This window comes from Embiotoca jacksoni, unplaced genomic scaffold (assembly GCF_022577435.1).
Source record: "Embiotoca jacksoni isolate LCO1_2020_lvr unplaced genomic scaffold, fEmbJac1.0.p SCAF_15, whole genome shotgun sequence".
NCBI classification, from domain to species: domain Eukaryota; kingdom Metazoa; phylum Chordata; class Actinopteri; family Embiotocidae; genus Embiotoca; species Embiotoca jacksoni.
In genome coordinates, this window is record NW_027185285.1 from 6,927,873 (window position 1) to 6,953,930 (window position 26,058).

General features: G+C 40.3%; 1 protein-coding gene across 2 annotated transcripts; it reads left to right on the forward strand.

Moving 5' to 3' along the window:
- The first annotated feature begins 1,955 nt into the window (after positions 1-1,955).
- Positions 1,956-15,824, forward strand: nptx2a (neuronal pentraxin 2a). Of its 2 annotated transcripts, none has more exons than XM_069149178.1 (5): positions 1,956-2,916; positions 4,739-4,985; positions 7,279-7,523; positions 10,379-10,558; positions 11,140-15,824. In XM_069149178.1, the coding sequence occupies exons 1-5, from the start codon at positions 2,467-2,469 to the stop codon at positions 11,365-11,367; spliced, it is 1,350 nt and encodes a 449-aa protein (XP_069005279.1). In that variant the 5' UTR covers positions 1,956-2,466; the 3' UTR covers positions 11,368-15,824. The 2 variants fall into 2 exon arrangements, with proteins under 2 accessions (XP_069005279.1, XP_069005280.1); XM_069149179.1 differs by having other exon boundaries at positions 4,742-4,985.
- Positions 15,825-26,058: the final 10,234 nt, after the last annotated feature.

Below are 26,058 nucleotides of genomic sequence, written 5' to 3' on the forward strand. Positions count from 1 at the left end.
ATACTGCATGCCAGGCTAAGAGAGCATCCGGCATGAGCTGTCACTGTCCCACTGCTTCAGATTTTAAGGAAAACATCTCGAGAAAATAAAGATTGATGAGGCAGTTGTGGAAGAAGTCTCAGTACTTGATAACAGCTGTGCTGAGCTCGATTCATAATCTGAACTGAGCAATGTCTGGCTTTGAAGTTGTTCATATTCTCACCAGATATCTGACAGACACCTGCTCCCTTGTCTTAGTTTGACGAAACATGAAGGGGGCACCAAACAAAACCTGCTGTGATGCTCCTCAGTGTCTGTCACCGTGAAAGAGGCTAATGGCTTCGTCTGCTGCACTGAAAAGCGTTTGCCTGCAGATTTCTGAATGTACAGAGAGGATAACTTCAAATAATGCTGTACATGCAACAGCATAGCACTGCTGTGTATGTGGCTGAAGAAAGATTTCCCACATTTTTATTCAATTTTTTTTTTTTTAAATATTGTTCTTTCTCTTTGTGTTATTTTGAGAAGAGATCCCATCCTGAAAAGGTTTTGAGATCATAGTGTTACTCGAAGGTTTGACATGTTTCCACATGAAACAGGATGTTCGGGTGGGATTTATGTCTGGAGGGTTTGGATTTGAATGTTCGAAAAATTTTGTGACATCGTCGGAAGTTTTTACACACTGTGTCTTCATCTTTGGATGGATGTATTTGGCCCACTTGGACTTCAACTGACACTTTGAGAAACTGAAACAGACATGAGCACAAATCACAAATCTGCCTATTCGTGAACACACACACACACACACACACACACACACACACACACACACACACACACACACACACACACACACGAACAAACTGAGCCACAACTAAACGTGATATTTCCAGTAAACCTTTGTTGGTTTTATAATCAGGAATGACCAAAGTGTTCATGTCAAACAAAAGAATTAGAGCGGCACTGCCTCCTCGCATCACCTCTGTAATGTGCTCTCTCAGCCTGACAGAATGATAGTTGGTTATTGACTAAGGTGGCAAAGGTTGTTTCAAAAACAGACAAGTGAAAAACAAAGAAAAGGAAATGCACTGTCTATAAATTAGAGCGACCTGGTCCCTGGACAGAGCACCTCAGTGCTACTTTCAGTGCACTGACTGTAGAATCAGAGATGCTTTGTTTTCTTTATCCGCATGAAACTTGAATAGCAAACAGGCAGCTACGACTTTATTCAGTAGGACTTTACATTCATTCATTATGTTTTCATGGCAACGCATTTAGGTTAGATTTAAGATGTCATCTGCCTGAATGATGTCTTTATTCCGAATACACTGATATGTACATAAGCATGGCTCCGAGTAATATTTCATTTTACTATCATAGAGAAGGCACAAATACTGTCAAGTTTAATTAATGACACAAAGCATTCTGCTTCCTTTTTAGATGCATATGATTGTGTGAAAATGTGAGAAGGCAGGGAATTTGAATTCAACTCAAGGCATCAAATTCTCCATTTAAACTGGATTTACTAATCCTTAAAGTTTGACTTTAGACCGATTAGTGCACCGTGGGGGGAAAAAAAAAAAAGAAAAAAAAAAAAGACATTTATTTCAAGCATAAGAGCCTTGAGTCAAAGAAAGGGCAACGTTTCCCCAATGCAATATCCCCACAGCTGCGACCTACTAAGAATTTTAAATGGGTAAATTGTTGGTTTTATGGTACATTCGTTTTCTGCTTATGGTCGTAAAGAGGTCACCGCCATCAAAAACTGAAAAACCTTGAGAATGACTCGCCCTTTGTCTCTTTGGATTGACATTTTCGACATATTCAAGCTCCAGGTCATGAAAAGTCAATGAGGCATACTCATAACATGACTTCGATCGGCAGGGATTCAGTGATGACGTCGGCTGAAGCTGAATAACCCGCGCGCACAAATGATGAGCGGGCGCGCCAGTGCGCACTTCCCTATAATAATCTGAGTGAGCAGCGTCGCTGTCTTTTCAGCACCACTCACTGACAATCCACCCAACCGGAGAGGCAAGACAGGCAAAACTGAGTTCTCCGCAACCCTCTGTGGATTTTCTTCTAAAAGAAAACAAACCAGTAGACCACAACTTTTTTTTTTTTTTTTTTCACAGAGGGAGTTCTGATTTTTCTCCACCGACTTTTCTCCTCCTGCAAGAATTTAGATTTATTGGTGTATTTCTTTTCCAGAGGACCGCCCATGTGGTTAGTGGATGTATGATTTTATGATTTTCCACTGCGGATTCAGAATTTGTTTCGCCATGGTAACACTATGAACTAAGTTTCATCTTTTTTTTTATTACACTTTGGAAGTGTAGAAAAATGTCCACAACCACTTGATTTAATGAGCTGTGGTTGAAAGAAGTTTATCATTTTACGGGAGACTTTCAAGCGTTAAATCGGTGATTTGGGACCTTTTTTTTGTCCTTTTTTTTTATAGTGGAATTTGTGTCCTATTCAGGCGGGATGCTGGGTTTCGTAGTTGGACTGTTGTACTTGATCAGTGGACGCACGGTGCGAAGCCAGGACTCTACAGGTAGCCGCTTTGTTTGTAACGCCATTCCTCCGGGCGCAGAGCCCGGCTGCGGTATCAGTTCAACGGGGAACCGTGTCCAGAGCAGCAGCCCTGTGGAGGACGAACTGCGGAACACGATCATCCAGCTCCGGGAGACTATCCTGCAACAGAAGGAGACCATCGTGAGCCAGCAGGGGACCATCAAGGAGCTCAACTCCAAGCTGGCGCGCTGCGAGGCGGCAGCCGACGAGTCGTCACAAGGCAAGTCCCGGGGTCAGGGCTCCAGACGGAAGGAGCACGGCAAGAACACCATGGGGGACCTGCCCCGGGACCCCAGCGAGACTATAGACCAGCTGGGCAAGACCATGCAGAGTCTTAAGGGTCGGCTGGAGAACTTGGAGGTAAGAGGACACAGCTTTAAGCTTTTGTTTAAACGTAACAGAAAATCACTTTTATTTCCTTCCCAAACCAAGATGTTTTTTTTTTACTGCCCATCAACATAAGGAGCTGCATCATATTTGTGTTCAGCTCCATGCACCTCAGTGATCTCTTTCAGCCCTTTTGCCAGTATCATGCCTTATCACACATCTGATAATATTCTGCACTGCAGGGGATTTCTTGGGGGAATCGGGAGATCAAAGGGTCACGTAATAGACATGTCACATCAATACGTTTTTATTCATTAGAAGATAACTCTGATGGTGAAACACACTGCATAAGATGCATCAATAAGAAATGAGCAACAACAAATCTTGTCAAAGGTAATCATGCATGTGGTGTAGGGATTAGCAATGCATCCTTAAATAATTTAGGAGTACTGTGTGTATGTGTTCCACATTATTTGTAGTCATGTGACTAGCCTAATTATTCATTCAGCAACTGATGAAATTCATTCCCTCAGATTCCACCTACATCACTGCATTGAATGTTTAAATGAAATCAAACCGTTTAGTCGTTCGCCTGCCTGTTCACTTGAGAGCTTTGCATCTCCACCAGCCCTTTGCTCAGTCCTACTTCTGATGTTTGCATTAATTGACAAGGCTCAGAGATCACATTCACTGACAGTGAGGTCACCTATAGTGAAGTGTTTGATATGCAGTAGAAGGAGACTACAAGCCCTGTCCTTCATCTCGTATTGTATGTCATATACACGGTGTATATTTTTCATCATCTGATAGGACTGAGCACAATACTAGTTTGAAACTCAAGGTTATTTACATACACACTATGCTGCATTGCCGATCAATCCATCTAGCTCTCTGGTCCCTCCCTCCTCTGCCTCTTTCCTTGATTGAAAGCTTTAATACCCTGATCACATCAAGGATATACTGCAGCTTTGAGGATGCATATTATATTCCATTTTAATGACATATCTATTGATCTGGATCTGCTTAACATAATGATTATTGCAAGACTGGTGTTGCAGATAGCGAATGGTTCCCTGGGGCAGGACCTCCCTCACTAATCAAAGCCATCTGCATACATCAGCAGTTGCATTCATAGCCATATGATTGGTGGCTGCAGACTTCAGTGCCAGGTTACCAAGACCCTCTCATGCCAAGCCCTCAGGTGGTGCCATTGCTTGAGGAAAGGTGAATCAAACTCAGATAACACAAAGTGTCTGAATTCCAGAGTGAACCATTCAGCAGGACAACATTAACACGGATTCAGAAAGGAACATTTGAGGGCAAATTGCAATGTACCTATGTAGCCTACTTCTTATAAGCACGGTCCTGCAGGTACAGGTTATTTTGCAATTTTCAAAAACCATCTGCCTAGTGTTAACTCTGGGTCACGTCACACGTGCTGTCTACCTTTAATACCCTGCCCAGCCATGGGTGTTTGGCAGGTCACCAAAGTCTGCCACAGAGACACGCTGTCTTCATTTTGATATTGCTGTATGACAAACAATGGTGCTAAAAGGATATTAGACCCAAAAAAAAGTTAGATCAGGCATCTCCTGCATATTTATGTACTGAATACCTGTTTGAGGATTAAGTGGATTGAATCTCTGTCTGTCTGTCTGTCTGTCTGTCTGTCTGTCTGTCTATCTATCTATCTATCTATCTATCTATCTATCTATCTATCTATCTATCTATCTATCTATCTATCTATCTATCTATCTATCTATCTATCTATCTATCTATCCATGTACCCATCTATCCACCTATCCATCTATCTATCTATATATTCATCTATTCATCTGTCCATCCATCTATCTAGCAGCAGAATTTGCGTCTCCCCAGCACAAATGTGTCGATTGGAGGTGTCTCGGCCCTGGCTCCTCTGCCACCAGAGCTCCGTGAGCTGCTGCGGCAACGTCTGGGGGTGCTGGAGACCCAGCTCCTCCGGAAGGTGGCTGAGCTAGAGGAGGAGAAGAGCCAGCTCTACAATGAAACAGCGGCCCACCGCCAACGCACTGAGACTGCACTGAATTCCCTCCTGGAGAGGATCACAGAGCTTGAGAAAAGTAAGCGATTCAATGGGTGCTGTGAAAATGTTGGCCAGTTTCAATGCTAGACTTTGTGGGTTTCATTTTCTTTTTTTTCTGTCTGCCGAATTTAGCCCTAATTAGTCAATCCCTGTGCAAATTTCTGAAGATGCAAGTAAAAATCTCACGTGTTCTTTTTTTTCTTTCTCAGCCATTCTGAGAGAAGCTCCTGGTCTTGATAAAAAAAAAAAAAAAAAGGCTTGGAAAGCAAAGCAACACTGAATCCTTAATTAGTTTAAGAAATATTGGAGAGATGTCCACACTCGAGGGTATCACTTTGATGGTAGACGTCAAAATAACACAAAATCTATTTTGGAGGATCATCCCACCTCTCACTGTGGATATTTCTTGTAGGCCTGTGTCCCCAAAGGCTCAACTGATTCAGTCAGGGGTTGATACAAAGGTTAGTTTTAGGGTAACTAAAGTTTATTGTTCAGACACAAGGAAGGTTGACAGAAGTACACATGCATAATGTCATCAGTCAATACAATAGCCTCTCAATAAATACTGCCTTTGTGAGCCTTATTTAGTTCAATTTATGTCAAATCGGTGCCAGAGAGGTGTTGATTCAGTTCTACAGTGATTGTTGAGGTTGGAGTTTGTGGCGTTGCTTTGTCGGCTGGAAATGTGAGAATTTTTCCACCAATGATAGTGGTACGATAGCTCTGTAACAGATCCCAGTTGTCTCCCTGCCCTGGACTTACAGTAAATTATATTTGGATCTTGTACATAAGTTTGAACTCGAGCTTGTAGAGGAACGATACTGATGAAGAGCTCAGGGGTACAGGCAGGGGACTATTATACATGCCTACTTTTTTTTAAATTCGCATTATATATTATATTTCTTTCTCTGGTTTTTGTGTTAAATTGGGGGTTTGACTGGTTTTATCATGGTTCATATTGGAAAGCCTTTCCTCAGTGTTATAGCTGCACCACATAGCCAGAGAAATTTTGGTTTTAATGGAGCTAAGCCTCATATACTCTGCTCAGCACAGTTAAAACTGTGGTTCAATCTCATTGAAATATTCAGCATGTTTTCTTTGTGCATATCCACCGCCTAGTAATATGTGTGTGGTTTTCACACCTGCTCTTCTCCTGTCCCTTTGTCATTTTATCTTAAAATTTTCAGGAAGCTACTCTCTGTCTGTGTGTTTTGATCACAATGCCCTTGTTTACGCAACTTCTTGTTAATTCATTTATTCAAATATTTTGAAATATTAAAATTCTTGTAATCTTTCTTTAACTGACCAACAGCCCCAAAATGTATAAGCTGTGATGCATTTCACCACAAAGAGAACCTACTGCGAAGCCCTGAAAGTGAACTAAAATACTATAATGGAAGCCTGAAGACAGTAATCATGGCAGGTTTTGCATTATTATCTAGGTTAATAAGAGTGAAAAATCCTGGATCTGTCACAGGATTACATTACATTACATTTCATTTAGCTGACGCTTTTATCCAAAGCGACTTACAATAAGTGCATTTCAACCATAAGGATCCTGTCCAAAATGTAATGGATTCTTTTTTGGCACATACTTCTCCCTTCCACCAAGTTTCATGAAAATCAGGGTGATATGTTTTCCATAACCCTGCTGACAAACAAATAAACTGCACTGAAAACTTAACCTCCTTTGCAGAATAACAATGACCTCTCCTCTGTAGCTACCACAAGGCTTTTGGCATCAATCGAAACAGTGAGCATGAAAGTTGGTGGAGACATTCACATTCTTTTCAGGATTAATTGAAAACACTTGTACTGACTGACTTTTTATCAAATGCCATCATAGCTTCAATATTTTTGACCAAATACATTCAAAAGCTGTGACACCAACATCTGGTGTTGATCAGCTAATGTTAGCACGCTAACACACTCAACAGAGAGGTGAACATGGTGAACATTATACCTGCTAAACATCAGCATGCTGGCATTGTCACTGCTAACATGCTGACTAGGATCATTTTAGACTCGTCTTCTTTCTCTCTGGAAGTACACAATGCACACTGCAGATGACAGACTGCTTAACAGGGTGACTTATGTATACTTGCTCTCAGCTTAACAAAAACCCTTTACCATCACCTGAATGTACTTTTACTTTGTTTTATGTTTAGTAACTGCCAACATGCTTCTTCCAGATGATCATCACCTTTTTGCTTCATCATTAGAAGAAGAAAAAGACCCCCAAAAAAAGCACTTTATTGATTGGACCAAGTCAAAACACACCAAAGCTCCTTTTAAATGTATAACTAGATGCATTTGTGATCTACCAACAGGTAATAATGCCTTCAAGTCACCCGAGGCTTTCAAGGTGTCCCTCCCTCTCCGTACCAACTACCTGTATGGACGCTTCAAAAAGAGCCTCCCAGAGATGTACGCCTTCACTGTGTGCATGTGGCTCAAGTCCAGCGCCAGTCCCGGCATAGGAACCCCATTCTCTTATGGTGTGCCGGGCCAGGCCAACGAGATAGTCCTCATTGAATGGGGGAACAACCCCATTGAGCTTCTAGTTAATGACAAGGTAAGTCTGATATGAAAAAGAGTGTATGTTTATTATTTGGTGATGGCGAGAAGTCCTTCCTTTCCTTTGCCCTGATTTTCTGAAGATCAGAAAAAAAAATCATGATTTGCCTGGCAACACAGCTAGCGCCAACAAAGAAGGTACACACATCAGCAATGATGCAAATGAAATGCAAAGAATGAATAAATGGACTCATGTCAGTGTGCTCTGGATTGTGAAACAAGCTATTATATGTACATATGCGTGCACAATAATGATACAGCTGAGAAGAGATGTACTGACCATCAGCGCTGAATATTTAATTTTGCCTTATAAACATTTAATATCACTGACCCACATTCCTTGCACACACACAAGAAGAACAGTGATTCATTAGAGAACCTGCGCTGCCATGTGTGCTCATTTGACAGCCTTGTCTTCTTTGCTTTCTGTAGACATTATATCGGAGCTACACAGTTGCATGCAGTGAGCCCCCTATCGACATGATTTCAATTAACACAACAGACAACAAAGTGGTAGAAATGTACATGAATATTTTATGGCATTTAGTCTTAAAAGGGGAAGAATTATAATTGTTATATTTATGTAAGCTGTAATAATACTTTTTTTAATTTTGTGATGGTGCAGTTGCCTCTGCTGTAGCTTATTGTGGGATTTAGGGTAAGATATTCCCTCACCGGGGACAATTTATTTTATTTTTTTCCCCCCACTGTCTTGTTTACGTTTGGTGTTATTGGCACAGGCAGGTCTCCCCACGGTTTTCCCTTCACCATGCATTATACATGCGTTCAACTCAGACAGATGAGAGAAGGGTGGCTGGAGAAAGGGATGAGAGAGAGAAAGAAAAGAGGGAAAGGGGTAGGAAATAGAAAAGCTGCAGAGTTTGGGGGGTGATGGAGCACTGGAAGAAAACGAGGGGAAAGAGGGAAAGATCAGAAGATGCCGGGGGAAAAAAAGGAAGTTTGAAAGTGAGAAAGAAAGCGAGAGCGAGATGGAGGAGAGTCAGGCTGGTGAATATGATAACCGCATGTGCAGCAGTACATCCATGTGTTGGAACTTGTTCACAGTTGATAACAGGATCCACTGGGGCACATTGTTTATGCTGTTCATTTGGCTGCATACTAAGAAGGAAGCAGAAAGCTGCCTCGACAGGATTAAAAAGTGCAGCGTTGTCTGTATTTTGTATGTGTACGTGGCTCTGCAGAGAGGGACTCTTTGTTGTTATAAGGCAGCATTTTCATCAGGATATTTGGTCTCTTTGTGAAGAATAACTGTTCATATATGCCAAAACATTTTCTCTCCAATGTTCAAAACATGTTTATAGCAGCACATATTTTCAATCAAGTGGGACTGCCAGGAGTTTAATCTGTAATGGATTCAAGTGGTCTTGTACGACAGTAACACTCAGTTCTCTCAGCAAGTGTACATGTGTAATCTGATGCTCCAATCTTTAATAATCATGCAGTTATCTGAAATTGTCTTTCCCAAATTTTAGGAAAATTCTTTACAGATTTTGCCAAATACTATTTAAAATGTATGTGGTTGAAGCATTTTTTTGATGACATCAAACTCGAGCTATTTTTTTTTACTATGCTACAATTAATTTTATCACTAATGGCTGGAGGCAGATATTTTAGTGACTTATTTCCTGCTAAAAGTATTTTACACATCAGCAGAACCTTATCAACACCCTTTTTGAGGTAAAGAACAGATTGTCCTTTTAATCATTAGTAAAATACATCATGGACCTTTTCCAAGTAGACATTTTAACATTTCATGGCATGAAAAAAAAAATTATGAAGCTACCACATTTAGTGGTTTCCTGTTTCCTGTTAGGTGGGCCATTCAGCACCGTTTTTTTTTCTTTTTTCCCTGTGTTGGCTTACAGGGAAATGGAACAAAGGTAGACCTGTTTTTTGTCCTGCTATGACAAATCAAAATGTCTGCTTTGACAAAAAAGGCCTGTAGGAAAATGAGCCTTTTTACTATGAACTAGGTATAAAATTGCACATTTTATGTTTTGAGAATGAGATCATTTGTCATCATTTAAATGAATATGAGTGAGTCATAGTCATAGTATGCCTTGTGGATATAATGTTTTACTATTAAGATCTTTGTGAACAAAACATCACTGCTGCCATAGATCAGCTGTTGCAGAGTATTTATCTTTCATTTTAAAATTCCAAATCTTTAAACAATCCGTGTATAGCCGCAGACTACTCCAACTCGAGCGACTATATTACAACACTGTCAGAGTTCCCTGTAGTCCCAACAGTGAAATCACACCACCTAGTGTCATTAACAAGGCCAATTGGTTTTGTAATCGGATGTGGCTTGATTTGTATTTTCAGAAACTCTTGCCATCTTTTCAGGTTTATTTGCACCTTGAGCTATATCTGCAACAAGATATGAGTGTAAATAGATTCTGTAGGATCACAAGAAAACGACTAATGAGTTACAGTACACGCTCCTAATCTGTTGAGCTGTACCCTCGGAGGACTGTGATGTCACTGGTTGGTGAAATAACCCGTTGTTTTTCTTTGATCTCTAAACAAAGCACAAAAGCATGAGAGCACACTGTTTTGCTGTTAGCTATACAACTGCTTTGAAGGATGTTTTATCCCTTGATGTCACCTGGGTAATCTACATTTTCTATGTCACACTGGTTCATGAGGAGAATTCTCCGTAGAGAGCTGTCTCTTTGAAGCACCAATCCCTCTAATTGCTGTCCTTGTTTCTAACATACCACAATTAAACTCATACCTCTCATTTTGCACCCCCTGCCCCATTCCCTGCTCCTTGGTCCACCTCACTGTCCTCCTGGCCTTCACACTTTGTACCCAACTGCCAACCAGGTGGCCCAGCTCCCTCTGTCAGTGAGCGATGGACGCTGGCACCACATCTGCATCACCTGGACAACCAGAGACGGATTCTGGGAGGCTTACCAGGATGGCGAACGTCTAGGCACTGGGGACAACCTGGCCCCCTGGCACCCAATTAAACCGGGAGGGGTGATCATCCTGGGCCAGGAGCAGGTGAGAGTGACAGAGAAGCGTAGGTGGTAAAGAACAGGTGTGGGTGTGCATGCAGGAGTTTGTGTGTGTTTTAGTCCTTGTGTCAGTAACATCCCTGTGTGTATTCTCCCCCGAGCTCAGCGCCCGAGGCACAGAGCAGGGAGCAGTAGAGGGGCTCTTCTCACGCTATCGTGGCCCTTTCAGTATTACCTCATTCATCTACTTCTAAACTGCACCAATATGCCCTTGGGAGCTGTGTTAGCAGGTTTTTCTAGTGGTTAGCTCCATGGCAGCGCCATGAATACGTATGAATAATCTCCACAGAGAGCCATTAACTTGCACTGTATTAGTTTGGAGCCTAAGGAGGTGGTGTTGCTTTGCTACTCAGTCACACACTCAAGGTGAGATTGCTGCAGATTGCACAATATTCAAGATTGCGTAACACTTAGACATTTTAAAGTGGCAACACACTGAAAAAGGATCCACTCTCGTTTGACAGTGTGATGAAACTCAAACACTGTTGGTTCATGTTAATTAAAGCCTGTTTACATTTTCCTCAGAAATGAACTTACCATAACCTGTGTTCTGTTTCCTGTGTGTAGGACATCGTTGGAGGCCGTTTTGATGCCACCCAGGCCTTTGTGGGTGAGGTGAGCCAGTTTAACATGTGGGACAGAGTACTGCGGCCCGTGGACATCGTAGGTCTGGCCAACTGCTCAGCTTACATGCCGGGAAACGTTGTTCCCTGGATTGATGCTAATGTGGAAGTGTTTGGTGGTGCGAGTAAAGCTGCTTTGGAAATCTGTGAAGATCGGGCTTTTGATTCCTAAAGGATCCGATGTAAGGAATCCAGTATGGCCGCTGGGATGTAGAAGCTAAGTATTCTGACTGTGTGCTGCTTCTGTTGAATCCCAAAGGAAAGGAGTGCAACGTTTTTACATATTTATGTGGTCTGACTGCGTAGTCTGAGAGACTCCGTGTTTATTGGACTCATAGGTTTATGTGTCCGCTCAATATGAACCCTGAAGACATAACAGGAGACTTCAAATTAGTTTGCTCAGTTAAAGAAGATATGCTGTTGCATCAGTCTGCTGTAATGCTATGACCTGCTGTCATTTTGTGTTTTCACTTCAGTAGATCAGCTTTCATTTGACTCCTCTTTGAAAGCAGCTCTTCATGGTTGCATTTCTTCTAATGACAATGCTGCACTGTATCCGTAGTCAACGTGAGCTCGAACAGGCTTTGATGTGCTGCGGAAATCTCTTCCCGAATAACATGGAAGAGCACTACATGCAGTGAGCTTCTTCTTCTCTGTTTGAAGAGCACGGAAGCAGAAGTGTGCTGAAATGAGGTGGATGCTCAAGAGTTCAAAGTGGACGAGAACAACCCTTGCTGTTGATTATTTTTGAGTCACCCAAACATGGCAGATTGTTTAAATATTATGCATGAGCCTGAGCAGTGAATGAAAGCACCGTACAGAAGTGGAAGTGCATGCTTTCTGTCAACAGTGTGTGTGTGATGCGTCCAAACAAACAAATGCGGCGGGCTGACAACATTACGTAAGACTGTGTGTGTATGTTTATGCGCGTACGGCTTGCGTGTAAAAAGACCAGAGATTATGAGGGAAGGACGACATTTTCATTCTTGTAAATCTATGCTTAATACCTCACTGCCCCTTGAGCAGCTGCCATATCCCAAACAGCTTTATGGATGGGCTGGCTCTGCTCAGGTTAATAGCGATGTCGGACAGCTGCCCAGGACTGGCGAATCGACAGAGCTGTGGATGCCAGCTGAGTGCTCAGTGAGGGCAGGAACTGGGTTTGACCTTCAAGGACAATCCTTAATTCCTCATCTGGGTAGTAATTATCCGTGTTTATGAATGAGTGTGGCGGTGAGCAGCCCTGGTCCGCTGGTGTTCCTCAAAGCTAAGTGTGTCATAGTTGATAAAATATTGAGATGTAGAGGGGAAGTCAAATGAGAACAGCACTCTGTGGACATTATAAATATTGCTATCAGATGGCATTTGGTCTTAATTGCCTCACACTAAAGAAGAGAAAAGGTTTTGATCTGTGGATATGTTATATTTTATCAACATGTAGGGAGCTGATGGATCTTGGCACCGCTTGTCGAGTAAAAATCGATGCTTTTTACAGCTTAATTAATGTTAGTTTTGTTTAGTAATGTTGTGGTGGACATTCTTTTCAATGCTGTTTGTTTTTCATTTGTTCTCAGAAGGAAACAAATCTAGAGGCAACAAAGACACAAACTTTGGTATCACCTCCAGAGTTTCTCTTTCCCTCCTTGTGGACTTTCCTTAACGAGTAGACACTAGTAAAAAAAAAAAAAGCCATTTAAAAAGCTTCTATCCACATTTGAGAAACAGCTGTGATGTAGGTTACCGGACAACGCAGAATGTTGCAAAAGTGATGGTGCACACTCACTAGTATAAGGACTTGTTAATATATTGTGATTGTTCCTCTTTTGAGTGTCTTTGTTAACAATGTTTTAATGTAAAATCAAGAGATTTCTTTCCTGTAGAGAGCGTATTTTTCTTGCTTTTTCTGCTCATGATTTTTGTCCATTAGCAGCACATTATGTTTAAAAAAACAAAAAAAAAACAAGCAAAAGTACTAAAAACGCTTTGGTGAATGGCCTTTTAGTGAGAACCATATGTGCTTTTGTTGGTGGACGATTCAATATTTTGTTCGGCTTTTGAAAGCACAGCTCACGAACATCACGGACACTGAGGGACACGAGAAAAAGTAACATGTTTGTTGTCATTGATTTAAAGTCTCTTTCATGTGCAGTACCGACTCAATGTCCTTTTGCACCCCAATACAAGAGTGAACAAGTTCCAGAGATATGACAATTAAAGTAGGGAACTCAATAATGTGACAGAATAAGTGAGCAGCTGTTTGAACAGTTGAAGCATGTCTTATTAACGTATCATTGCACTGCATTAGTAATGAAGTCAGAGTGACAAGGTCATGAACCATTCTTAATTAATGTTTCTTAATAAAGAAACACTTTAATCTTTGATGGAGACTAACTAATCTCACTGTCTAATCGTAACATGGACTTCATGGTGACATTAATTCGATTGGAGATGCAGGTGTTTGTCCAGTTGGTAACCATATCATTTGTAGGACTAGACATAATACACATGGAAAGATACGTCCTCTCATCTGGGCAATGAAATGTTGTCAGCAGTGGAGAAATCCTCTGGATTGGCAAACGTCCAGGTGGAAATGAAAAAATCTGCCGATGCGGATTATGGAAGCTGCTACAATGTAGGACACTGTGAACCTTCTTCATTTTCCTCGACGCTGTGTGTTGATGCTGTCGCCGGTGTGCTGGTGGAGGCCCTGTTTTTTTAAACAACCATCGGAGGCCCCCTAAAGACAACTTGAAATGTGAAATATTTACATTATATATTCCTTGTCTGTTACGTTTTTTTTTTTTTAGCACACTGTCTCTAATTTTCATTGCACTGCTGCTGTAACACTGCACAGCCCTGATGTTCTGAAATGTTAAGTACAAATCAATTATTAAAGTAAACAATCCGACTTGCCTTTAATAAATGATAAATACACTAGTTTGTGTAAAACACGTATTGTAGATTTTTTCTTTCAGAAGTCTGAGGAACAACAAACAGCTGTAGCAGTTTAACAGAATTAATGACAATGACTCAGTTCCTCGTCAGATCTACACTCAGCTTTGTATGAAGAAAAGAATAAAATTGTACACCTGGAGAATTTCTTACTTTTATTAATTTACTGTGACACATCTCTTACAGGGGGAATTTAACCAGTGTTACACATCAATGACTGTTTACAGATCTTGGTGAGTACTGTTGATTATGTGAAAAAGTTATGTAGTTGCCTTTTGTGGCTACTAGCATAACACTCCAACCCAAGTGATAATTTACCGCGCTGTCACCCATTGGTTTGTGAAGCCTTGAGTTTGGCAATTTGGCAGTCCCCAGTTTTTTTGTTTTTTTTTTATAGCCAGATGTGACCATATTTGGACAAGCTGGGGAGGAAAGCGTGTTTGATCAGATTCTATCTGATTAGGAACCCAAGGACACTACGCCTGCCCACCAGCAGCAGAAACCTGACTGCACTCCAGGCATGTCAATCAAAACAGGCACGCCCTTAAATGTACCGCTTTTTGGCATCATGTATGATTAATCATTAAATTACTGAAGGAGTGAATTTAGCGAATGACACCATAATGGCTTTAATGGTTTTGTATTTCATTAAAGAAGTTGAATGGGAATCTTTTTTGCAGCCATTCCCTTGTGACCCTCTGAGGTATTACAATCTAAGGCACTTCACTTTGGCTTTAGATTCCAGAACGGGAGACTATGTCCCTTTTTTTATACAGCCTATGCTCCAACCACACTGTTGGCGTTTGAGCTGCATTGTTGGTAATGTAGCCCAGAAAGAACAAGTATGTAGCCATACATCATTCACAATATCTCTGGTAATGCTCACTGCTTAATGCATGCAATGCCATTTTTAAATTTCCCATTGTGAGTCAGATAATGTTATAGATTATTCTTCTCATTACTGTTGCTGCTAAAATGGTGCACAGTGTAAATCTGCACTCAATTCAACTGTTTCATCATATTATTAATGAAAACAAACAAGCCTGTGTGTTGCAGGAAAATTAGGGTGTGTGCCTAGTTGTAATGATTAGTGATAGGCACCCCGGAAAAAGAAAACATTTATGCTTATGACAAACTGATTTCTGCTGTCACATCATACCTCCTGTTTTAATTGCAGCCATTCTCCTTCTGGTTTCTTGAATGTTGTGTATACGTCAAATTATCTTGCAGAACAAGTTGCGTGGCACTAATGAAATCTAACTGAGGGGGGAAGTGAAGTCAAAACATCATCTTTGAGTTTTTCACATATCATCTGTCTCTTTGACAGAGGTGTGATTCAAAAGTATAAACAATGTGTGTGTTTGTATGTCAGTGTATGCGGGCGGGTGACAGACAGCATTGTTGGTGTACTGGGTCTGAACAGTGGATTTGTTCCAGTTATTGAGTTTTGCTCCTACTGCGGGAGACTTTTGAAAGCGAGATTTCCAACCAGCAAAATCCTGGAGGATTCGTAAAGAAATGATCTCAGCAGATACGGCACATTGCGTTATAGCAGTACTTCCCCAAAAACTAGTTACCAATTCACTGGTGTTACCAGCTTGTCTAATGCATTTTATTACATTTGAATAGATAGAGTGACAGTGAAGGATTATTTAGTGTGTTTTTATTAGAGCTCTCCTTCATATCCACGCATTCTTCCCTCAGTGCCCTGGATCATCGGATCATCTGGCTCAACATTGCCCAAAGTTGTGTTAAAGTGTGTGGAAGCACATAATTAAAATCAAATTGAATGTATTTGATTGCCACTGGATACATGCACAATTTTGCAGGGGTTGAAGGAGAAGTGGAGGGAGGATCGGGGGGGGGGGATTAAGTGCCAGTGTGCCCCCAGCACCCTCTTTCTCACACACACAGCGTCCCCAAGGAGCCCCAAAGAACGAGCGCTGCAAAGAGAAAAACAAGTTTCAGAATTGAGACCAGTAAAGTCCTTTGGCTTAGTAATTAAAGCCTGATGGAAGAAAAGCCTGTGCAGAAGGCTCTTCGAGGCATTTCAAAACTGCTGTTTTCTTGGATGTCACAGACTATTAGTGAGACCCACCAACCCCCTACAGCCTGTATCACTGCCTTTACAAAATAATGCATCAGAGATGTTACATTCTGTTCCCATCTCTGGTCCTGTTTGGAAGCCATTTTTAAATAAATTACAGAAGGACTCCCTCTTTTTGATTCTTCAAGACAATGTGCGCCTCCCTTTATATACATTCTTTTTAGGTTACTATCAGTATTATTCACTAATCTTAAAAGAAATGACAATACACTGTTTACAGATTAAAACATATCTGCTCTATCTTCTCAGTGCTTTACTTGTTCACTTTGTGTTTACTTGTTTTTCTCATAAACATCTGTGTTCCCCTGCAACAATAAACAAATCAACTGTAAAATGGCTTGTGTCCCATCTTTCTTATAAAAAAAAAAAAAACATTTGCAATGCAATATGTCCACGTGTTGGTTCACTTGCCATATTCTCTGCAAATTGAACATGAAGCTAATGCCAGAACTTAATTTAGCTTTGCACAAAGACTGGACACAGGTGGATTCAGTTTGCCTGCCACTGCCCAAAGGTTAAAAAAAAAATGTCCTTCAGGCACCTACAGCTCACTAATTGACTACCACAAACGGTTTTACAGGGGGAATATTTCTACCTGCATAGGAATAGTCAGGCACATATCCCCGATTAACCCATGTCTCCTGTTATGTTTCTATACAATACCAAATTGAATTACATTTTCTATTCAGATTATGAGGAGTTACAAGTTGTTAATTCATCTATATGTTAAGTTAAACAAATGTTGATACTGAACATATAACAGCATGAACTCCACCAAAATGTTTGTTTGCAACAATGTCCTGTAATAAATAAAAGTCCACAATGACTTGTGACTCAAAGTGTTTACATTTAACCAAAACCACAAACCTAATCTTAACCAAACTAACCACAATGAAAAGTCCGGATGCAAACTCTTCTCTCTGGTGTTAGAAATGAGCACTTTGTGCACATGCTATCCACCCCAATGAGGTGCTTCAACCTAAAAAAAAAAGTTGTCTTTGAATCCATCCAGCATTTGTAATAAGGAAAACAATGTATTTGTGTAGAAATGTAAGGAGACAGGGTTCCTGCTTAAAACCTTAACATATTGTTTTACTCATCAGTTTTTATCCAACTTTTGATTTTCAGCCAGTCTTGCTGTTTCAACCTGTTTCCAATCTTTGTGCTGAGCAAACTAGCAGGCAATTGTAGCTTCATATTTACTGTACATGTAAGTGGTGTCAAATTTCTCATCTAAATCTCAGAAAGAAAGTAAAAAAGGCTGTCTCCCCAAATACTGACCCAGTCTTTTAAGCAAAGGACACAAAATATAAGAATCTTTTATGAGAAAAGACTGTCATTGGTGAATTTTTGATTCATTCACCAGGGAATTGGTCCAATTTGCATATTATTTGATGCTTACAGAGGAAAATGTTTACCCGTAATAAAATTTGTTGTTTGTTGGTAGGAACAAAACATAATCTTGGGCAGGTGTGAAAATATAAATATATATATATAATATAATAATTCACCTCATTTTCAACTCCCTCACTCAAGACAGAAACACAAGTGCAATAAACCAATCACTGCTTTTTGGCTGGAGATTACAGTTAGTCATCGCTTTATTATCTGATGATGATTCATGGGATGGATTCCCAAAGTCACCCAGTAATAAACTAGACATGTGACTCTTCATGATCCCTTTATCTTTGTGGAATCTAATCAGATGTTGGTGGCTTGACTTCTCCCAGAGGGCCTGTGGATAAGTGCATTATCTAGATCATTCCACCACTGCTAACGAAATCACCACCATCCAACATTTCCTACCCAAGGGATGAACCCATCCTCCCTTCAACAGAGCATGTGCACACACATACATGCACTCTTGCCGGTGTGATTAAGCTCTGCTCTCGACTGACATTAACAGATCATGTGGCTTTCATCGGGAGAGGGATCTGGGGACAAAAAAAAAATAAAACCTTTTATTTATTTTTTGTGGACATAAATCCATGCAGGTCCTATTTATAGAGCCAGCATCTCTGCTTACTACTTTGGAATACAAACTTCCTGTTCCCACCGGCTGACAGTAAGCTCATCCTGCTTTGGATAAAGCAACAAACTCCAGTTTATTACTTTACTGTCAAACAAAAGACAGAGGCCACGAGAGATGAGACAAGTGGATAACATGGTTGAGCATGTTTCAGTGAATTGTCGGGAAAAAAACTAAAGTTTGAACAAAATGTTTGAGCTTTTGCCACTCGGGGAGAGGACAAGATCAGTAGAGTAACTGAGAGCATGACAAATAAATATTTTAGTGTCGGAGAGTGGTGTGAGGTGAATGGTTATGATGCATTAAGAGGGAGGCAGCCGAGATAAACAGCACTACTGCCAAGGTCAGTATCATCACATTACCATATGCTCCTCAAACTGACTCCACGTGGCTAAGAGCATGCTGGGAAAGGTAGAAGCAGATGCCCACTGTCTTCATGTATGCTTAACAGAGGAAAAGTGGACAGCTGATGTTCTGTTTATGTGTTTATGCTGTTTAAAGGCAGTGCACTTTGTTAATGACCGGATGGACACGATTAGTCAGAGATTTGTGTGCCCACTCTGTGGGTTTTTGAAGCAGTGCTGGTACCCGGCAATTCTTTCAAACAAAACTTTGTGCTGTGCACAGATGTGCCGCTAATGAGAATTTTCTGAAAACAATCACGAATCACAAAATAAGACAAATACAACAGGTCCAAGAGGCAACACATTGAATCCAAGGAGAAAAGTTTCATTTTGTCTTTGCCTATTTGGTTGTTTGTGTCCAATTCTTGATGGAAAATGCTTCATAAATAGCAGTTATGTATTCTGTAAGGAGTGAAATGCCACTCAGATGTATAGCTGGAGGAGATTTAGAGGCAGGCAGGCATTTGATGCACACTTGGTTTTTGCCAAGGAGCCAATTGTCCACCTGAGTTACAGTAGCCATGACTGATTGCAATGAGAGCTTAGACTGACTCATTGTGCCAACGCCCACAAGAGTTTCAAGGTTGTTCGTATTACCAGCAGTAAATTTAGCATAATTGATACCATGCCAAATCAATACCATGTCATTCTTCGCACGGCTATAGACAACTAATGCGATCTTTTTTTCTCACAAGCAGCATTTTCAGCACTTTTTGTAATCCATCTGAATATGAATATGAGCATATGGTTTATGGGCTCAAGAAATTGGTGCAAAAACTTGTTCTAAATGCCGTTTAATGGGCCTGACACAGCTGGCAGCAGAGTTGAAGACGATAATTCAGAATTTGAAGGAATAGTTTGACACTTTAGCTTTTTGGTTGAACGTTAGATGAGAAGATGAATACTACTGCCAAGACTGTCCACTAAACATGAAGCTACAGGTCGCAGTCAGTTAGCTTAGCTTAGCACAACAACAACGGCCAGCTTGGCTTAGTCTGAAAGTAACAAAATTCACCTCTGAGTACCTCTAAATTCACTAATTGACAGGGATTGTTGTGTTTGATAAATTTGCGCAAGGAATTAAATGTTAAAATAACAATGTACTGTCTTATAGGTGTTACATTTTGGACTATTTCTTTGCTGGGGCCCTTCAGGTGTTGGTTTTATTTCTGGAAATTGCACAGAGCCAAGAAATAGTCCCACACAAAGCAGCAAAACATAATTTTACACTTCAATTTTAATAGTAATTAAACAAACAAAATGTATTGTGTTAATTTGTTAGCTTTAAAGATGCTGGTATGCAGATTTGGTTTCTGTTGAACAGTTTCAGGCTACCTGTTTTCCTGTTTTTCCTGTTTCCAGTCTTTGTGCTAAGATAAGCTAAAAAAAAAAAAAAAGATAGTGATTAGCCTCATATTTAAAGTTTGAGTGTGCTTCTTTTGCTTCATTTCACATATTTTATGAAAATAAAATTTCTTAGAAACCATCACGTCTCTGACGTTGTCGCTGTCATTCATGGAATATAGCTGCGTGGTAGCCCATGCTGTTCAAAGTGCACCATTGCATCATTTCCACTGCCCTCACAATGCAGCGCAGTGCCCTTCAAGGAAGGTTTCAAAGCCCATGTAAATATGTTCCTGCTCAAGGTTGAGTTACACATCTATGTTTAATCAGCCACAGAGAAATGCACAGAGATGCCCACCTTTAAATACCCTTTACCTTCCGTAAACATAATACTGATCAGTCTTTATTCTGTCTGTAGGTTGATGCTGCTGAACAATGACTTCGACATCTTCCTCACTTCTTGGCTGAGGCTTCTGCTAAGGTGGGAGTAGCACAGGAAATACTTCAGCAAGACACAGCATACCCAACAAATGTCCTGAGGGACCGCGATACAAGTTGAATCTTCAACTTCTTCCATAAACAATGTAAATTCCGGAGTTGTTCGCTTTGGAAATTGTGTCATGTTTGCATATGAATCACAAAGCCTGAGCTGCCTGTGCCATGTCCTGTATATCCTCAAAGTAAAAATGTGACACATTTAATAGCAGGCTGGTAATATTACACAAACGGTGCAAAGCTTCTCTTGTCTGTCATAAAATTCGAACCGCGCCGTAGATTCAGAGGGATTAAGAAGGTGTAATTAACCAAACACAAACCTGGAGTATTTAGGGAAGGCATCGATATGAGACAGCAATTAGTGCATGTGTGTGCACATGTTTGTGTGTGAGGAGCCTTCAAACGAACTGAATCAAGGTCCCCCGAGCGCCGAGCTCTGTAGCTAAAAATGACAGCTCTTGTCTCATTCAGACGAGATTCGTAGGCGAGATGTCTCAGTGCCTCTGTGCGAGCTTGTTACAGCTCTGAGATGTTTGGTGTGATCAAAAATGTCTGGTATCCACAAGGAGTTCAGCATAAACACAATGATTATAGAATCAATGTTCATGTTAATGCCTCCTGCCACCAGGAAGGGAGTTGAGCTTCAAAATAGTGACTGTTTGCATTTTTAACTGGTAAACTGCTTCCTGCATGAGGCATTTAGCGCATTAAACATTTCTCCATGTGTCTCGTGTAGGGAAAGAAGTTAATTAGTGATCTGCGGCACTTTGAATATCACACTGATTAACCCAAAAACATTTTTACAGCAGGTCAAGACAGGGTGATAAATGTGTCTCTGACTCAAAGGTGGCTGCCACATTCATGTGTTACGGCCTGTTAACTGTCACTGTGTTTATTATTATTCATTACTAATCAGTGCGTTTTCTCCCTGACATTTGCTGATTGCAGTCACAACTACAAACACAGTTCTTCAAGCTCAAACTTGGCAGCTGACTCCAGTCGTAAAAATGAAATGTCAAAATGTTCAGTGGTCTCGAATAACGCCATTTAAAACCCGGCCTCTGTCAGGTAAAAGGACCAGTTATAGGGATCGTGGCTGCTCTGTTTATTGTTTGTAAATGTTTTGTGGTGCCAGTGAAGCATGGAGAGCTCATACATGGCAGGGGACCGCACTTTCACCCAACACGACTGATCCAACGAGATGTGGTGCCTGACATCAACTCTGTTATTAAATTTTCACACACTGCTGGCCATAATATCATCAGGAGCAAACAGTTATACCCTCGGGTGCCTGGGCCTGTTTACTAGTGCATTTGAGCCAGTGGGTGTTTTTATGATTCTGTGCTGTGAGAACATTTCAGAGGTCCAGTCAAAACTATTTCCACTTGAAACACTTGAGGTATTTGCCTGATTTATACCAATTTCTGAGGTCAACACAGTCCTGACTCTCGGTCATGAGAAAGATTAGTTTGTAATTCTCTAACTCACCTTTTAAAAGAGTATTTTACTGGGCATTAGGGAAAAATGGCAACAAGGTGTGCAACTGTATGCAGCTGTTACAAAAACCTTATTGTTTGCTCTCTAAGAATGCTGCCAATCGAATCTGCTCATGCCTTTGTCAGTACAATATTGAAGAGTACCTCATTTTGATGACTCAGCAGTTTAGTGAAACAGCTGTGTCTCCTCATGAGAATACAAATTCTGACTTTTGTTCGTATTACTTCAGAATACGACTGAGTTTAGAAATATGCTTCTGGCACTAAGGAATGACAAAATGGACATTTGGTTTTTCTGCAGCCCTTTAAAAAAAACAAAAGTTTCACTGTAAATCAGAGTGAAATAGTTTTGACTCATAAATATATTCATTTAAACATCTATTTTCATATATGAAGTTTTTCTCTTACTCAAGTACTTCCAGTCTCCTCCAGGCACCAGCACATCATCTATTCAAGTTTTCTTTTACACTGCCTTCCACAACATAGAAAAATTGTCTTTGGATAAATTGACTGTGCATCCGAAAATCTGTTAAAATCCCAGTTTCTGTGTCTGAGTGTGACTGTAAAAGCTCAGTGCCTGGAGAGATGAAAAGAGACTGCTCACGTAATGGATATTTTGTAGCTACTATGTCACTTAAACTCATGAATATATGTTATTTTTCTCTTAATTGGTCTCCACTATCTGTCCTACCCATGATGCAATTGCTCTGTTGAACTTCAGTTTGTGCAACTGAAGTAGAGCTTCTTCTTTTTTCTTTTTTTTTTAACTTAATGGTCATGCTGTTATTTCAAAACAAGGTAGTGTACAAGAATTAGCTGTTTAGCTTCAGGTCCTCATGTTTGCCCAGCAGATTAGGGCTAGATTTATGTTCTTGCCTGGTGAAAGTAATGAGCTTCAGCACTGCAGCACTGTCCTTGCACACCAGCCCCTGCTATTGGTTGAAACTGATAATGAGGAGTTTTGTATCTTCATCTTCCTTGTTGCTATATACGTCTTTGCACTATTTTGGGAGCAACGTGACTGACGTCAAGGAAAAAAACAACAATGAAATAAAGAGTTTCTGAGAATGAGGAATAAATACGCAGATACTGCTGATTAGACTGGTAAGGTCATAAACTGCAAAATCAAGTACCAACTTCAAGGGCATGAAGCAAATTCATAAACCATCTCCGTTGTCTCCCTACCGCTCCTGTGAAGCACTGCTGGGAAAAAATATGGCGTGTCTGAAAAGGAGGTGGCCTTGCTGGCATAGCATAAACTTTGGTGCACTTAGGTATTCTGTCACGACGGGCGAGGAGCTGTCCTTGAGAGCGCATGCACAATAGAGACAATGAATGAGAGGTCACAGATAGCTTGGACAACAGTGCCAGAAAGTACATGCAGAACTTTAGCCGACGTAGTGTTATATAGATGCCTTGCTTTGTCTTCTTCTGATAAAATGAGATTGTACCGTTTTGAATGACAGCGTTCCTCAAAGGTATAGTAGCATACTGTGATATGCTTTACATCTCTCATTTAATTCCCCCCCCCCCCCCCCCCCCCCCCCCAGCTGCTGCTAATAACATCAATATCTTCATATTGGTCGACAGCTTGACAGGCTTTGTGATTGGTTGACCCGTCTATGCAATCATTCAAGTAATAAAGGGGTATGAGGGGAGACCGGGGTGTTATTACGTCTGTTTCCCAATAGGCACACTCTCTTAATAAGACGCTGGTGCAGTCAACTTTTTTAAATGAACATTTCTGAAGGGATGGGAAAAAGTAAATACCTAATGTCCAGAATCCATACGATTTTCCGGCAGAGCATGGGTACTGTATGTGAACACAAAATAGATATTCTAAATTATTCTATTTCAGCTGCATTTATTGTCCTCTGTGACTCAATTTTAAAATGAAAGTTTGACATTTTCTTTGAAATATTTGCAATTTTACATGTTAAGTTCTTTAAATAAATGACAAATTATTAACTTGTATTTATTTGTGAAAGCCTGAAGTTGTCCTTTAGAAAAGTCAGTGACTGGTATACAATTGACCCTCATATTGCTTTATTTAGCATTACATTCCTTTCGTATTGATTCCTGCCAACAGGAACATAACTCAGTGGGAGGTTGTCAGGATGGCCATGATGTAGGAGATAGAGGTAAAACAAAGAACAATAGAATACCACTCGCATAGTAGCTTTAGAGACTAATTATGTTGTATGTGTCGCTTAACAGCATTCTGAGGGGTGAAAGCAGTGGTATGTGTTCTGAGCCTGAGGGTAAAATCTCATTTTACATTCAGGTCCTTTTGTAGCTCCCCATGGCTGCAGGGAGCTTTCCAAACTTTTTAAATCAAGTGACATTTACAAAGGAAGGGTTTGGCATATTTGCTCCCAGAATTGATGCTCATGATATTTGCCATGGTTTTATTTTTATTTGATTTGTTAGATTTTCAAATGTGAAATAACCTACTGGTTATTTATTGCTACTGTTCATGTCAGCTGGTCATAAAACACAAACAAAAGAGTAAATAAAAAAGATAAAGATAAATACCACTGAATAAGATTACTGGGGAACTACATGCATGTCATGCATGTTGATTTGGTATCTCAAAGGTTATGAAACTTCTCTCAGCTTGAGAGAAAATCCGCTGACAATGAGGGACATCTAGTGGTAAATCAATAAACTTCTGCACGGCTCTCGTTTGTCAACTCGAAGAGAGAGCTCCAGCTTCAAACTTCCGATGTCAGCAATGCACAATTTTTCCAGTTTATTGTCAAGTTTTGTTATATCTTAGAAGTATAGACAAAGACTTTATGTAATAGCGTATTCAAAACTGTTGTCCTTAGCACTCAAACCAAATGTATGCAAATTCAAAAATCCAAAGGAACAAAAGCAATCAAGAGATTATTGGATAAATAAAAAAAAAGACTAAAAAGGAAAAGGAAAGAATGTTCGCGATAAATATGATCACGATTTCTGTAGTTGCTGCCGGAATTTACAACTTTACAAATAGGCTATCTTTTTTTCCTTGCAGTTTACTCCCCTAAACTTTATTTAGTCAACATGTGCAACATGTTCCATTGTGTTAAGAACCGCTTGCCTCCAGGGAGCGCCCGTCTCCAGCATTTAGCCTATTGTCCACCTTCTCTACCTGTCAGCAGTAAGCGTCAAGCCGGACAGAAATATCCAGAGCAATTCTGAAACAAAGCCTTCAAAATAAAAACGTTATGAAAAGGATAAAGTGTAAATATACATGGTGTAGTCAATGAAAAATAATAAAGGAGGACATAAAAAGCAGTTGAAATGTGTCTCGTTTTTCAATCCAAGTCTCAGTTGTAACTGCTGTACATTTATTTCAGTAGTCTATAATTTTGAAGTAGCACACTTGTACCTAACTTGAGTATTTCCATTTATGCTTCTGGTCCACTACATTTCAGAGGGAAATCTTGTACTTTCTATCCTTCTGCATTGATTCGACAACTTTATTTACTCTTAATATGAAGATTTGAATAGGAAGCCTACAACACAGTCAAAGATTAAACCAGTGGCTTCCAACCTTTTGGCTTTTTGACGTCTTACAAAATGAAATGTGAAGTCCTGGTCATATTTCAGATGTCTATGATTTCTTAAAAGCTCCACCAATAGTGATTTTTCTTTCAAAATTTCTGGCACGCTTTCATTTAAAAAAAATCTTCAAATCTTCAAATCATCCAATTTATTGGATAATATCTAAAATTAGATTAAAAGTCCAAAAAGTAAAAACAGATTTGGGGATCAGAACTTCTTCCCTCTTCCAATAATCATCTAACGACACCCTCACATGTATTTATGTATGTATATATGTATGTATGTTTCTACCCATCCATCCATCCATCCATCCATGTATCCATCCATCTATCTATCTATCTGAATACGTCTTCCCCCGTGGCTCTTCCGCCTTTTCAAAGCAAACTGCAACGGGAATGCCATTTTTAATGTGAAATCAAAGCCAACCGGAAGAGTTGGTTACTATTTTATTGCGGTCGACTTGACACCTGTACACCTTTTCCCT

Coding starts and splice junctions, on each gene's coding strand:
- nptx2a (XM_069149178.1), top strand. CDS start 2,467: ATGCTGGGTTTCGTAGTTGGACTGTTGTACTTGATCAGTGGACGCACG. Junction 4,986..7,278: donor GATCACAGAGCTTGAGAAAA/GTAAGCGATTCA, acceptor ATCTACCAACAG/GTAATAATGCCTTCAAGTCA. Junction 7,524..10,378: donor AGCTTCTAGTTAATGACAAG/GTAAGTCTGATA, acceptor ACTGCCAACCAG/GTGGCCCAGCTCCCTCTGTC.